This window comes from Furipterus horrens, unplaced genomic scaffold (genome assembly GCF_987537825.1).
Source record: "Furipterus horrens unplaced genomic scaffold, mFurHor1.1.pri manual_scaffold_4, whole genome shotgun sequence".
NCBI lineage: Eukaryota > Metazoa > Chordata > Mammalia > Chiroptera > Furipteridae > Furipterus > Furipterus horrens.
Window position 1 is genome coordinate 140,267,802 of NW_028327174.1, and position 14,855 is coordinate 140,282,656.

Below are 14,855 nucleotides of genomic sequence, written 5' to 3' on the forward strand. Positions count from 1 at the left end.
GAGCAAGAGACTAAAGAAACCCTCCTCGTTTTCTTATTCCCCACATCCCATTTATATGTGCTGTAAAGGTTATTAACTATCCTGTACCCACCAATGTAAAAAAAGTATGTCTCTCCATTTTACTTTTTATCCAAACCCAGAAATTTCCCCAATTTGCTTTCTCCTGCCCTGTTAATCTACCGTCAAGGGATTTCATGTAACCTTCCTTTAAATCTCCTTTGATTCAAATATATAAAATAACCAAAAAAAGTCATAAAAATTATCTACAGGTTTGGGTATTTCTTACATCAACATTTTTATACCTTACAATTGTATGTCAAAATATAAAAATCACATATCTCGTTCCCTCAATTATTAACTTCCATTAATTATATTTTTATTTCTAGACTTTAATGGAAGGAATTCACACTAATAATGTCCTGGACCATATTCTTAGCTTTTGATGCAAGCCAGTTATTCAACCAAAGCTCTTACAAGAGGATTCAGTCACCTTCCAGCAACTTCAAACTCTTGAAACCTCTCTAGAATCCAGAAATTAAATCCTGACTACTTCCAAACTAATCAAAGATAAGATGCTAACTTGTTTTCCTAATACTTCACTATGAACTAGAAAATCATATTGTGCAGAATACCTAGAATTCTTCATACATATTCCAGGCAGCAACAAATATAAATAATCTTCCAATTTTCAGGAAATACACTATTAACTAAACCTTTATATTCTAATATCCAGCAAAGCTATCATTTAGAATGGAAGGACAGATAAAGTGCTTCCCAGACAAGGTAAAGAAGTTCATCATCACCAAGCCATTATTATACAAATTGTTAGTGACTTATTTAAGAAAAAGAAGATGATCAAAACTAGGAACATTAAAATGACAACAAACTCACAACTATTGTTACAGAAACAGGGGTGTTCCAAAATTCCCCAGAGTTTGTGGCTGGGGGATGGGGAGAAGGAAGCAGCTTTTAGAATGCCTCCACATGCCTGAGGCTGGTGGCTAGTGTCTTTTTTATGCAAAATGGCTTTAATGCATCCAAAGCCTCAGGTAGATGGGAGGAGTCTTGGACCAGGGGACGGTATGGAAAAAGCACACAGAGCCTGCTTGAGGTTCTGTGAATGGTCAGAACTGGTTACCGCACCCACTGCATCAAAGGACGTAGTCAGGGATTTAAAAATAAGTGGCAGACATTTTAGCCAGGCTGACTGTGCAGATTTGACTGAGGCTGACTATGTGGATTACAAAAGGACTGGCTATACAGTTTACAAGGAGGCTGAGAATCCACGAGGTTCTGGATTAAATAACACAGACGAGGTCTCCCCAATCAGAATTGAATGATTGGCAGCTACTGGTAAAGCTGAACCGTGTTTGGAAAGTAGGGAAAGGGTTTCTCTAACTTTTCTAAAACTAGCCTGGTTTGGTAGGGGGGAGGCAAGGATATGTGTTTGTGAGTGTTTTAAAGAATATAAGACTTAACAACAGAAATCTGCAAATAACTAAATCTATATAACTGTTAAATAAACAATTCTTTTTCTTTTCACTAAACTCTGGTATTGAGAGTTATAATTCTGGCGGCGGGCAATCGGGCCCCTGACTAAAGAGGCCGTGGGTTCTGTTTCAATTGGAGCAGCCCAGGGGTTCTATAACACTATCAACAACTGAATCTAAAAAATAAAAACAAAAACAAAAACAAACTAAGCAAACAATAAGAACAGGAACAGAATCATAGTCTGGGGATCATTTGGAGGGTTATCAGCTGGGAGGGGGGAGGGGAGTAAGGGGGAAATGGTGAAGGGATCAAGAAGCATAGTTAGTAGGAATAAAATAGACAGAGGAACGTTAAGAATAGTATAGGGACTTCCGCCCAAGATGGAGGTAAAGACAGACATGCTATGTCTCCCTCCACAACTAAGAAGGAGTACAACTACCTCAAAGCTAGAGACAACCAGAAGTTCCAGAAAACCAAACTGCATGGCAGTCCAACAAACAAAGATATGGAGAAGAAACAGTCATCCAGACAGGTGAAAGGGGCGGAGCTGGGGCAGAGAGGACACGGTGTGGTGGTGGTGGCAGCAGCGGCGGCGGCAGCAGGCCAGCGGAAGGCACAGTTACATGTTTTAAGGAGTCAGGAGGGACACCTGGGGAGTGTTCCCAGATCCTCACCAGACTTCGCAGCTCATGGTCCCAGCATCAGGGAAAATCAATCCTCATTGCTTCTGACTGTGCAAACCATTAGGGGTTGGGACAGAGTCTGCTTGTTTGAAGGGCCTCCACAGTCCTGGAACATCCACAGACCCATCCACTCTAGGAGCAACAGCCAGGGCAACAGCCAGAGAGGCACCGGTCCCATAAAGAAGTGGGAGAAGTGCCTGGAAAAGGGACGAATGCTGGGCAAGTGGCATTGTTCCTTCTCAAATCCCTCCCCCACATACAGCGCCACAACGTGGTGAAACAGGTTGCCCTGTACTGACAAATCCCTAAGGCTCTGCCCCTTACAATGTAACAGGAGTGCCAACTCTACCTAAGACACAGAGGCAAACACACACAGGAGACTTCCATCCAAGAGGGAGGCCTAGACTGACACTCCATCTCCCTCCACAACTAAGAAGGAATACAACTACCGCAAAACCAGAAATAACCAGAAGTTCCAGAAAATAAATGGAGGTCCAACATATGAAGTTATAAAGAAGTGGTGCTCATCCAGACAGGTAGGAGGGGTGAAGTTGGGGTGGAGAGGTCAAGCTGTGCTGGTAGCAGCAGCAGCGACGAAGGCGGCGGGACAGCAGTAAGCACAGACCCCGTATTTATGGGGAGGCAAGAAGCACCTGGGGAGTACCCCCAGCTGCAGACCAGACCTGTCAGCTTGAGATTCCAAAGCCGAGGAAGACAGACCCCCGTTGCCTGGGACTGTGAGGGCCAAAGGGTGCTGGGACAGAGGAGGAGGCTCCCGGTCTCTCAGCAGAGAGTGAACTGCAGGAATCCATCTTGGAAGCCACCCCCACAAAAAATGCCACAGCGTGGTGAGAAAGGTCGCCTGGTTGTGACGAGTGCATAGGGCTCTGCCCCCTATAGCGTTGGAGGTGTGCCAGCTCCACCCAGGAAGCAAAGATAAACACAAAACTGTCAGGATGGCACAGATCATGACAGAGATCCCAGTGACGCAGCTGACCAGACAGCAAATATCTAATCTAATGAAGGAGCAGATAGGAAATCTTTCTGAGGCACAGTTCAGAGCTTTAGTTATAAAAATGCTTACAGACCTAACAGCAGGTCTTAAACAAGATGGGGAAGGAATGAAGGCTAGTCCTGCTGAAATTAACAAAAACACATATGAAATTAGTGGTGAGGGAAAGAAAACCGGGGATCAAATCAACAAATCAGAACATAGGAAAGGAACAAACAGTCAACCAGTGCAGAAAGAGGAAATGAAAAGTGAGGAAAATGAGAAGAGGCTCAGAAACCTATGGGACAGCTATAAGTGGGTCAACATCTGAATCATAGGGTTGCCAGAAGGTGAAGAAGAACAACTAGAAATTGAAAAATTATGTGAAAAAATAATGAAGCCGAACTTCCCTAACTTGGGAAAGGAAATAAACTTACAGGTCCAGGAAGCACAGAGAGTGCCAAAAAAACTGGACCCAGGGAGAACCACACAAAGACACATTCTAATCAAAATGTCAAAAATTAAAGATAAAGAGAGAATCTTAAAAGCAGCAAGAGAGAAGAGAATTACGTAAAAGGACTCCTAATAAGACTATCAGCTGATTTCTCTGAAGAAACTCTGCAGGCAAGAAGGGACTGGCAAGAAATATTCAAAGAAATGAAAATCAAAAACCTACAACCACGATTACTCTATCCAGAGAAGCTGCCATTCAGAATAGAAGGGCAGAGAAAGTGCTTCCAGGACAAAGTAAAACTGAAGGAGTTCATCAGATCCAAACCACTCTTATATGAAATGTTAAAGGGACTTGTTTAGGAGAAAGAGGATCAAAACTATAAACATTAAATGAAAACTGTATCACAACCAACAACAGAAGCTAGGGAACTGAAACAAAGGCAAACTAAGTAGGCAACAAGAGTGGGAAAAGGATTATAGGTGTGGAGAACATTTTGGGGGGGGGTCAGTGGGGAGGGGAGGGGAGGGAAGGGAGGAAGATGATACAGGAATTAAGCATAGTAGTGGGGAGTGGAGTAGGCAGGAAGAGGTTGAGAAGAACTATATGCACAATCAATGGGCATGGACTAATGGGGGGACAACTGAAGGGAGGGGGTCACTGGGTGGAGAGGAACAAAGGAAAAAGAAACTGGGACAACTATAACAGTATAATCAATAAAGCATATTAAAAAAATAGTATAGGGAAGAACGAAGACAAAGAACTTACATGCATGACCCATGGGCATGAACTAAGGGGGGATTGCTGGAGGGAAGGGGGTACCAAGTGGAGGGGAGCAAAGGGGTAAAAACTGGGACAGCTGTAATAGTATAATCAATAAAATATATCTAAAAAATAAATAAATCTCCAATTGTATCAATGGCTGTCTGTTTCCGTTTTGACGGACCATCTCAAGACCCCAAATTCAGTTAGTATATGCAACAAAGAAAATCCAAAGGAGAGACACAAACTCCAGAGGAATTGGCTTTTAAAAGTATACACAACAGCTCTTTATGACTTAAATATAATGGCAACAAAATTTGGGGAAAAAATTAAATGTCTATGAATAAGGGAACAGTCTAACTTTTATATACCCATATGATAGGATTTAAATTATCTAAAACAAAATTAATAATAAATGACATAAGAAAGTGTTTACAGGTGCTTTTAAAATATAAAAAATAATCTTTTATCTCTATATTCCTCTATGCACATATACACAGAGAAGAATGTGGGATCAAAACACAACCACACTTCAAAAGTCATTGATTACGGTTGTTAAGTTTAGAGGGATTTAAACTTTCTCCTTTACACTTTCTTGTATTTTTATGACTATTATGTATTTCCTTTATAACCAGAAAAAAAAGTGAAGCGGCTCATAAATTTTTCTTCTCTGAGCAAAACACTCAGAAAATGAGGAGAAAAACTGTTGCCTTTAGACATTCATCAAAAAGAAAACTAATACTTATCTCCAATCAGAAGGGTAATCCATGATTACCTGACCTGCAGAATTTCTAAGAACTCTACACCTTTGGAAGGTATAGCTATTTAAAAAAACACTTAACATTAGCAATTTACATTATCATAGGGTTAATAACTTAAAGTACTATCTGCTGCTGTCTCTGCTACAACAAATGTGAAACTGCAAATTACAAATTAACCAAAAGATACATTTAAACTTAAGTTAAACTTGCAAAATTTAGGTTCCCCCAAAAAGGGGGTACACAAAGTAGCTTGTTGTGAGGTTTAAGAAAAATTTTGTAATCATATTTATACTAGCTATCATCAGTTGTATACAGTTTTGAAATTTTGGAGTAATATTTTAACTCTATATTCCTATATCTACGTTAAGAACAACAATGACTGATGAGTAACCCAATTGCAAACAGAATATGTAGACATCTGCATCTTGTTATGCTTCATATAGTTATACATTTCAATCTTGATCTAATGTTATCTGGTCTAATGTTTCTTTTCTCACCTATCTTCCGCTTTCTTACATAATATATATAAATCCTTGATAGAAGTTAGACAAAATGAACATTTCTCTCGAAAAGTAACTTAATTTGATACTAAGTAACTTAATTTACTCAAAATATTCAATATAAAAAAAAAAAAAGAGAAAAAATTCCACCCCCTACTCCAAACAGGCTCCTCCACTGGGGGCATTTTATTTTATTTATTTTATGTTTGGGGGCTTATTTGCTATAGCAGTTAAGCTATTCTAACTTAATCTTTTTCTATACTTTCAGTCAGATTGTAAATTTTAACAGGATTATTAATTCTGCTGATATAGAACCAGGATGCCTTTTAGCAACTGGTATAACTTTTTTTAAAATTGGGATATAATTGACACATAATATTGTGTAGTTTAAGGTGTACAATGTGTTAATTTGATAAATTATATGTTGCAATATGATTACCACTGTAGCATTAGCTAACACCTCTATCATGTTGCATAAATATCATTGCTTTTTTTACGGTGAGAACATTTAAAGTGTATCCTCCTACCAACTTTGATTTTAATACATGTTGGAGAATTTTAGAAGAGAAGTGTTCTGAAGAAAAAGAAATCTTAATGGGACATGTAAAAAAAAAAAAAAGAAGTTAAAGAAAAATCCATATATAAAATCAGAGCAGAGTTCACCAAAGCCATAGTTCTTTAAAGTATGTATACTTACAGAGTGCTTAAATTCATTTAATTGTATTCGGAGACCCTGGGCTTTATCAAGCTCCTTTTTCATTTCATTCAAATTCCGTTTTAATTCTGTGACCTCTAAGCGCAGTGAGCGGCGCTCCACTTCCGCTGCGCGCAGTCTCTGTGTAAATCCAAATATTTGCTTCTGTAGTGATGCTGTGCTTTTCTGTTTTTGAACAAGAGCGATTTTACATGAAGTAATGACAGATTTACTCATCAGTCAATAGCAAAATTTTATTTTTTTATGTGACCAATAATTTGGCTTATATGAAATGAACAGCTGAAGAAATAATCTAGATGGCTAGAAAATAGAATTGCCAATTGTTTAAGTCTCACACAGTTCTGTTGCAGTACAGTTACAGAAAGTAGTCAATTCAAAACTCATGCCACAACTTTTGCATTTTGATATTTGTTAATTTATTTGGAAGTGCTTTTACTTATTGTATTAAAAGATCACAAGAAGCCCTGGCCAGTGTGTCTCAGTTGGTTACAGTACCCTCCATTAACCAAAGGGGTCAATTCCCAGTCAGGGCATATACCAAGGGTGTGGATTCAATCCCTATTTGGGGTGCTTACAAGAAGGCAACCAATTGATCTCTCTCTCTTTCTCTTCCCCCCTCCTTCCCCCACCCTTCCCTCCCTCACTCTTCCTCTCTCCCCAATCATCCTCTCTTCCTGAAAGCAATGGGAAAAAATGTCCTCAGGTAAGAGTTAAAAAAAGAAAAGATCATATGAAAGTACATGAAATCTAGATACATTCATGTACAACTAATTTAAACTTCAAATAAGTCTGATTCAGGATTAAATTCACATGTCCTAAAGTCCCCATTTAATACAATTTCATACATACCAAAATGGGCACTTGGCCCTGTAGTCCATATTTCAAGGCCAGTGTGTTTACTTTGTGAAGTCCACGGGCTAACCTCTGAACCAGGGAATCTTTTTCTATGTATGTAATACTCCTGCTGCTACTGTGCAAAGGTAAACTCTCCATTGCCAAATTAATTTTATCCATGAGTTTTGCAAAAGAATTCTTGGCTGCACCTATAAGTAAGTGTCCACAAACTCTGGAATTCGGATCTTCAAAGAAAAATTTAAAGACAGGGAAATGTAAATTGTCTCTTGCTCATTTCACAACAGTTCTAAGCACAATACAATTTTCTCAGTTATATAATTTCCATTCACCTGTAGATTCATTCAAAAAGTCCCCTCCCATATTAATTTTTACTGTGAAAAAGAAATGCAGAAAATTGCTTGCCTACAAAATAATATATCTAAAGAAAATCTGCATGATTTTATAGTATGTCATTCACACTAACCACTGTGATAATAAAATTTATCATCACTCTTTTCTTTGTTTTAAAACATAATATAAATACATTTTCTATTTCCAGCTACTGAAGCTTGTTATCTTAATGTCATACTATTTATATTCACAGACAAGAAAATATAATTTGCCTTCTTCAAAGGCAATTAAAACGTTACGACTACAATTACTTATTTCCCCACAGGATTTTGGTAATCATCCCTCTCACATAATGGACTTAAGGTCCCAGCATATCCAACACAGCCTGTTTACTGCTAGATTCATCGGGGCTGTAATTAATAATTGTGTTTAATGTTGATAAATAAAATTGTCAGTGCTCTTTCTACTAATTAGTATTCCAGATAACGTTAATAGGTTTATTTATGCCTTAATAAAAGTCATGTAATTTAGTTTTCCCTCTGCTGGGCAGGTCTTAATCTGTCATTACTTGTCTTATGATACCATCCATGTAAAATGACAATCATGGAAAGATTATTTAAATTCAGTGGTATAGCATTTCAAGAGCCTCTGATTTTGGACTTAATTTAAATCTTGTGTTTATATCAAAAGTACAAAAAAGTGTATTTGGCATGTTTTACCCAATAACAAATGTTTTATAATTCTAAGGATATATGATTCAGCAACACTGAGAAGATGATCAGTCAATGTCTTCTGTCATAAACAACTATCTTCATTGAAGCCCTATGTTCAAAAATTCGAGCCTTGTTTTATTTCTTTTTTAAATTATTTATTTACTTATGTATTTTTAAAGAGAGAGTAAGGGAGGGAGAGGGGGAGAGAAACATCAATGTGCAAGACAAACATTGATAGGCTGGCCCTCACACACGCCCCAGCCGGGGACCAGGTCCACAACCCAGGTGTGTGCAGGGAGATGCCCAACCCAAAGAGCCACACCGGTCAGGGCAAGCCTTGTTTTATTTCTTTTATTCTTCAATGTAGAAAAGAAAAGTTTTAAAACTTATGCAGCAGTCAGAATTTGAAAGCCATACTGCCTAGAAGTTATTCATAAAATAAAAATTATTAATTGGATTAAAGCACAGTATCTTCCATGTAGAATTTATTTCTATCTATTACTGATGCATTGACTTCTAAGAATATATGGTAAATATGAGTTTAATTCTATATACCACCCATAAACATACTCTCTGAGAATCCCATGGACAGAAGACAGATGAGGTATAATTAAAATACGCAGTTCCTTGCCCTGGCTGGGGTGGCTCAGTGGATTGAGCACTGGCCTGCGAACAAAAGGGCCACTGGTTCAATGTCCAGTCAGGGCACAAGCCTGGTTTGGGGGTGCACAAGAGGCAACCACATATTCATCTTTCTCTCTCTCTTCCCCTCTTTCTAAAATTAAATAAATAAATAAATAATCTCTTAAAAAATACACAGTTCCTTTGTTAACGGGTTCCTTAAATAAATCCGGACTATAAAATAATGTAATACCTTTATATGCAATCAACATATAATAATGCAGAACACTGAGTTAAAAGAATTATTAAACTACAGTACACATTTAATAGGCCACTAAATAAACAAATAAATAAATAATAGCGAAATTTATTTTACCTATAACATTCAACAAAACACATAATTCCAATGTCTAATGTATGCATGTGCATGTCTTGTTTCTCCAACTGGCTTCCAGCTTCTTAGCTATGTCTTTTTTAATCTTAATAAACTCCTTTTATCTTTACTGTGCTACTCTAGCATATGTTTTTATATGTTTGTTGATTATATTGCTTTTTTACTTTCATAGCAACTACAACAATGCTGAATACAGGAACCCATTCAATACCAAGAGAAATTACTTATTATATTTTATGGTATGTCAAAAGTTACTCTTATGTTTCCTAAGTAAACATAATAAAAGTTTATTGTTTTAGGAAATTTGCAGGAATGTAAAAGTAATTAAATTTTCACAAAGAGCTTTTAAATACAAAATTTATCTACAATTAAATTTTAATGGTGTCTTTACAATTACCACAGAAATGTGTTGTGTAGACACTAACCACTATGAATGGTGAAATTAAGTGACAATATAATTCTATAAGGTATTCCTCTGCATTTTTTAAGAAATAGGAAAGAGGCATACACTCTTAAGCTCCTGACTGCTCACTCTCCATGATACAGAAAGACCACCAAATAACTTATGCTCTGATAAGTAACAAATGTGTTCACAATGTACTTCACATTATACAGTATAGAGTACAATTAGTTTAATAGTAAATAAATGAAAAAAAATCCCCATAGTGACATAGTTGTAGAGTTATTTGTATAATGATACAGAAATAAGAGAAAGAAATAAGGTCAATAAAGTTTTTTATGTCTAAATTTAGCTACTGTTGCCCTCACAGATGTGGCTCAGCTGTATGGGTGTCATCCCACAAAGCAAAAGGTCACTGATTCGATTCCCAATCAGGGCACATGCCTGGGTTGTGGGTTCAGTTCCCAGGTGGGGTACATATGAAAGGCAGCTAATACATGTTTCTCTCCCCCTCTTTCTCCCTCCCCCCCAACCCCCACTCTAGAAATAAATAAAATCTTTAAACTTACCTAGACTATTTAAATGTTGGACTTGTTACATTTAAAAAATTACTGTTCATGTTAAATACATTGTTAACCACTTCCCCCTATTTAATAGCATGTGTGTTTCAATAAAAAAGAGGAAAACCCTATGTTCTGCCATTACTTCTTCCAATATGAGGGGCAATACTGTACATCTAAGCTTGAAACCTTAAAACAAATTTATAAAGAATTGTTTCAGCCAGTAGATCTAAACCTGTGGACTACAGATTTCAGGGGTGGCTGAAAAGTTATTTTCACCACTTTTATCTGCAGCAAGTATTGTCATTTCGATCTTTATTTATACCTAAAGAATATACATAGCATGAATAATATATGCTTATGATAGTGTGAGCAATAAAATTGAAAGTCCATTAAAACATTACAGAAATCAACTGCTACTAAAAATACAATTATCATGTGGAGAAAGAGAAGTCTACAATATGCTTTCAATTATTAAAATGGAGTCCTCACACACAGAAAGGTCGAGAATCACTCCTTTAATGAAAAAGTGAGTAGTTATTTAACTCATATATATGTAAACATGTAATTGTTTAATGTTAGTCATGACTACAATCTTTATTAATTATACAATAATAATGAATGTTAACAATTATGTTAGAAATATTAGTCGTGGTAATGTTAACTGCATTTAATTCTAATTCCATTTACACATGTGGGAACGTTTGTCATCCCTGACATCCCCAGCTCCCTTGTCATCTCCCCCACATCCTGTCCTTAATATTTCTTTAACTATTCAATAGTCTCTATGAACACGGCCTTATTTCATCCATAGTCTTACAAGAGTCTCTCTACTCTTCTCCAGTCTTTATCCTTTTCAATCTGTCCTCCACTGTAGATATGGTGACTTGTAATACACAAAAAGGATCTTGTCACAATCTCTGATTTTAATCCACAAAGATTCTCTTCAGATTTAGCAATAAATTTCAGACCCCTTAAAACATGCTTAAACAACCCTACGTGATCGGAACACCGTTCACTATTATCCCTTTTATAAGCAACTCCTTTCAAGTGACCCCAACATATCACAATCTTAAAACATTCCTCTAAGCAAAGACAATGCTTCTGTTTCCAAATCGCTAAAAATTGGGAAATATGAATGTGGACATCAGTTTTCAAACATGGGAGCCAATCATTATAAAATTGTTTGCTTCAATGCAGTGTTCTATCTAAAACTTCTTTTAAAATCATATAAAAATAGCCCAAAATACTATTCAAAAGAGTAATGAGAGAATTTGTCTTACCATATTTTAAAACATCAAGATATACACACACAAAAAGCAGTATGATACTGGTACTAGAAGAGATAGGGAAACTAATGAAATAGACTGAAGAGACAGGAAACAGATCCAAGTACTTATAATAATTTAACATATACTAACTGGTATATCTTAATTCAGTGGGGAAAACATGGATAACTGAACTGAAAAGTACTGGGACTAGCTGGTCATCTGGACACAAATAAATCTTAATCATTTCTTCATTAGTTACACCAAAAATAATTCCAAATAAATCCAAGTTGAATATAAAAATTGAAAATACTGAACTAAAATATGAACAAAGCAACCTTGAGCTAAGACTAGCTTTTCCAAGTAAATCACCAAAAGGAAAACCATAAATTAAATAATTAGCAATTTTAGTCATATAAAAATTAAAAATACAAATTGTAAAAAAATATTTATGTTATATATGTCAAAGTTTTAATATGGGTGATACACAAGTTCTTATAACTCCATAAGAGACATCCTCATATATACACATAGTGAGATAATTTGTAAAGAATACAAATGGGTTTAGAACAAATGAAGATATGCAACTTCACAATGAAAAAATGTAAATAACAGTTTCTTTTGCCTTTCAAATCAATAAAGATGAAAAAGACCATCAAAACTTTGCATACCAAGGGTATTATGAAGAAATCAGAGCTCGCAATACTGTTCGTGGGAGTGTAATGTAAAGCAACTTTTATAGAAAGCAGACTGGCAATACTTCCCAACTGTAAAATATGCAAACTCATTTCTCAGGGGTTTAGCCAAAGAAATTGTACAAGTGTAAAATGACTTTATGCACAAACATGTTGATTACAGCACAGTTTACTACAGTACTGCTTAAAATAGTGAAAAAATAAGAAAAACACCAATATCCATCAATCAGGAATTCAAGGAGTAAATTATAGTGTGTATACACACACACACAAACCAAATTTGGATTAGTATGTGACCAAATACACTAATGATGTACACTGACTTTACTGACATGGGAAAGATATTTATTTTCCATAAAATAAAATAATGAGGCATTACTGTATGATTCCCTCATATAAAACTGTGTTTATACATGTTTCTACACATGTGGGAGATGTGTACAAATCATCAAAGTGTTAACAATGACTAGGGATAGCCCTCTGGGTGATTTTTGTTTCTTCTGTGCAGGTTTCCGTACTGTGTGAAATTTTCATGCCAAGCATGAGCGCTTTTATGGAAGTAAAACTGTTTTATAAAGCACTGTGCACTGTCTTCCTCATTCATTCACTAAACAGCTAGCTAGAGAATAACTCATGTATATAAAGGCATTGTGTTAGGCAATGGAGCTAGGGGACCTAAAACACTGATTAAGAATCAAAAGGTCTTGGAACTTCTGACCAAGATGGAGGCCTAGGCAGACACACTGCATCTCCCTCTACAACTAAGAAGGAATACAACTATCTTAAAACTAGAGTCATCCAGAAGTTCCAGAAAACCGAGCTGCATTGAAGTCCAACAAACAAAGATATAAAGAAGAAATATTTACAGGGGTGGAGCTGGGGCAGAAAGGAAGCGGTGTGGCAGCAGCGGTAACAGGGGCAGGCCAGCAGAAAATGCAGTCACATGTTTTAAAAAGTAGGGAGTGGCACCTGGAGAGTGCTTCCAGCACCATACCAGACTGCACAGCTCATGATTCCAGTGTCAGGGAAAATAAAGCCTCATTGCTTCTGACTGTGAAAACCAGTGGGGGCTGGGGCGGAGGAAGAAACCGCCAGTCTCCCAGCAGAGTCCATTTATTTAAGATTTTTTTTTTAGAGAGAGGGGAAGGGAGGGAGAGAGAGAGAAAGAGAAACATCAATGTGTGGTTGCCTCTCACACACCCCCAACTGGGGACCTGGCCCACAACCCAGGTATGTGCCCTGACTGGGAATCAAATCAGCAACCCTTTGGTTCACAGGCTGGCACTCAAACCACTGAGACACACAGCCAGAGCAAGTCCACTTGTTTAAAGGGCCCCCATGGTCCTAGAATGTCCACAGACCCACCCACTCTGGGAACAATAGCCAGGGCAACAGCTAGAGAGGCGCCAGTCCCATACGAAAGTGGGAGAAATGCCTGGAAAAAGGGCAAGTGCTGAGCAAGCAGCATTGTTTCCTCTCAGGTCCCTCCTCCACACACAGCGCCACAACGTGGTGAAACGGGTCGCCCTGTACTGATGAATACCTAAGGCATGACATCTCTACCTAAGACACAGAGGCAAACAAACACAGGAACCTGTCAAGATGAGGAGACAGAGAAGTATGCCCCAGACGAGGGAACAGATCAAGTCTCCAGTGGGAGAACTAAGCGACGAGGAGGCAGCCAACCTAACAGATGTAGAGTTCAAAACACTGGTGATAAAGATGCTCACAGACTTGACAGATATGCTTAAGTATGGCAAACGCATAAGGGAAGAAGTGAAGGCTATGCTAAATGTAACGAAGAAAAATCCACACTGAACCAATGGTGAAGGGGAAGAAACCAGGGTTCATATCAATGATTTGGAACATGAGGAAGAAAAAAACAGTCAACCAGTACAGAATGAGGAAACAAGAACTGAAAAACATGAGGAGAGACTTGGGAACCTCTGGGACAACTTTAAACATGCCAACATCTGAATCATAGGGGTGCCAGAAGGAGAAGAGGAAGAGAAAGAAATTGAAAGCTTACATGAGAAAATAATGAAGGAAAACTTCCCAAATTTGGCAAAGGAAATAGACATAAAACTTCAGGAAGCACGAAGAGTCCCAAACAAGTCAGACCCAAAGAGGACCATACCAAGATACATCATAATTAAAATGCCAAAGATTCAAGATAAAGAGAGAATCTTAAGAGCAGCTAGAGAAAAGCAGAGGGTTACCTACAAAGGGGTACCTATAAGACTAGCAGCTGATTTCTCAAAAGAAACTTTGCAGGCAAGAAGTGACTGGCAAGAAGTATTCAAAGTGATGAAAAGCAAGGACCAGACCTACAACCAAGATTACTCTATCCAGCAAAGCTATCATTTACAATGGAAGGGCAGATAAAGTGCTTCCCAGACAAGGTAAAGCTAAAGGAGTTCATCATCACCAAGCCATTATTATATGAAATGTCAAAGGGACTTATTTAAGAAAAAGAAGAAGATCAAAACTATGACCATTAAAATGACAACAAACACACAACTATCAACAACTAATCTAAAACATAAAAAGAAAATTCAACTAAGCAAACCAGAATAGGAACAGAATCATAGGTATGGGGGTCATTTGGAGGATTATCAGCTGGGAGGGGGGAGGGGGAGAAATGGGGAAATGGTACAAAGATTAA

General features: G+C 37.4%; 1 protein-coding gene across 1 annotated transcript in view; it reads right to left on the reverse strand.

Annotated features, from left to right (window-relative positions):
- CCDC171 (coiled-coil domain containing 171) overlaps positions 1-14,855 on the reverse strand; it is a 298,734-nt gene that overhangs the window by 144,571 nt on the left and 139,308 nt on the right. The window contains exons 19-20 of the mRNA XM_090274081.1: positions 7,204-7,433; positions 6,337-6,519 (exon numbers count right to left, since the gene is read on the reverse strand). Coding sequence (XP_090130207.1) covers positions 6,337-6,519; positions 7,204-7,433 — 413 coding nt within the window. The remainder of the gene's footprint in view (positions 1-6,336; positions 6,520-7,203; positions 7,434-14,855) is intronic.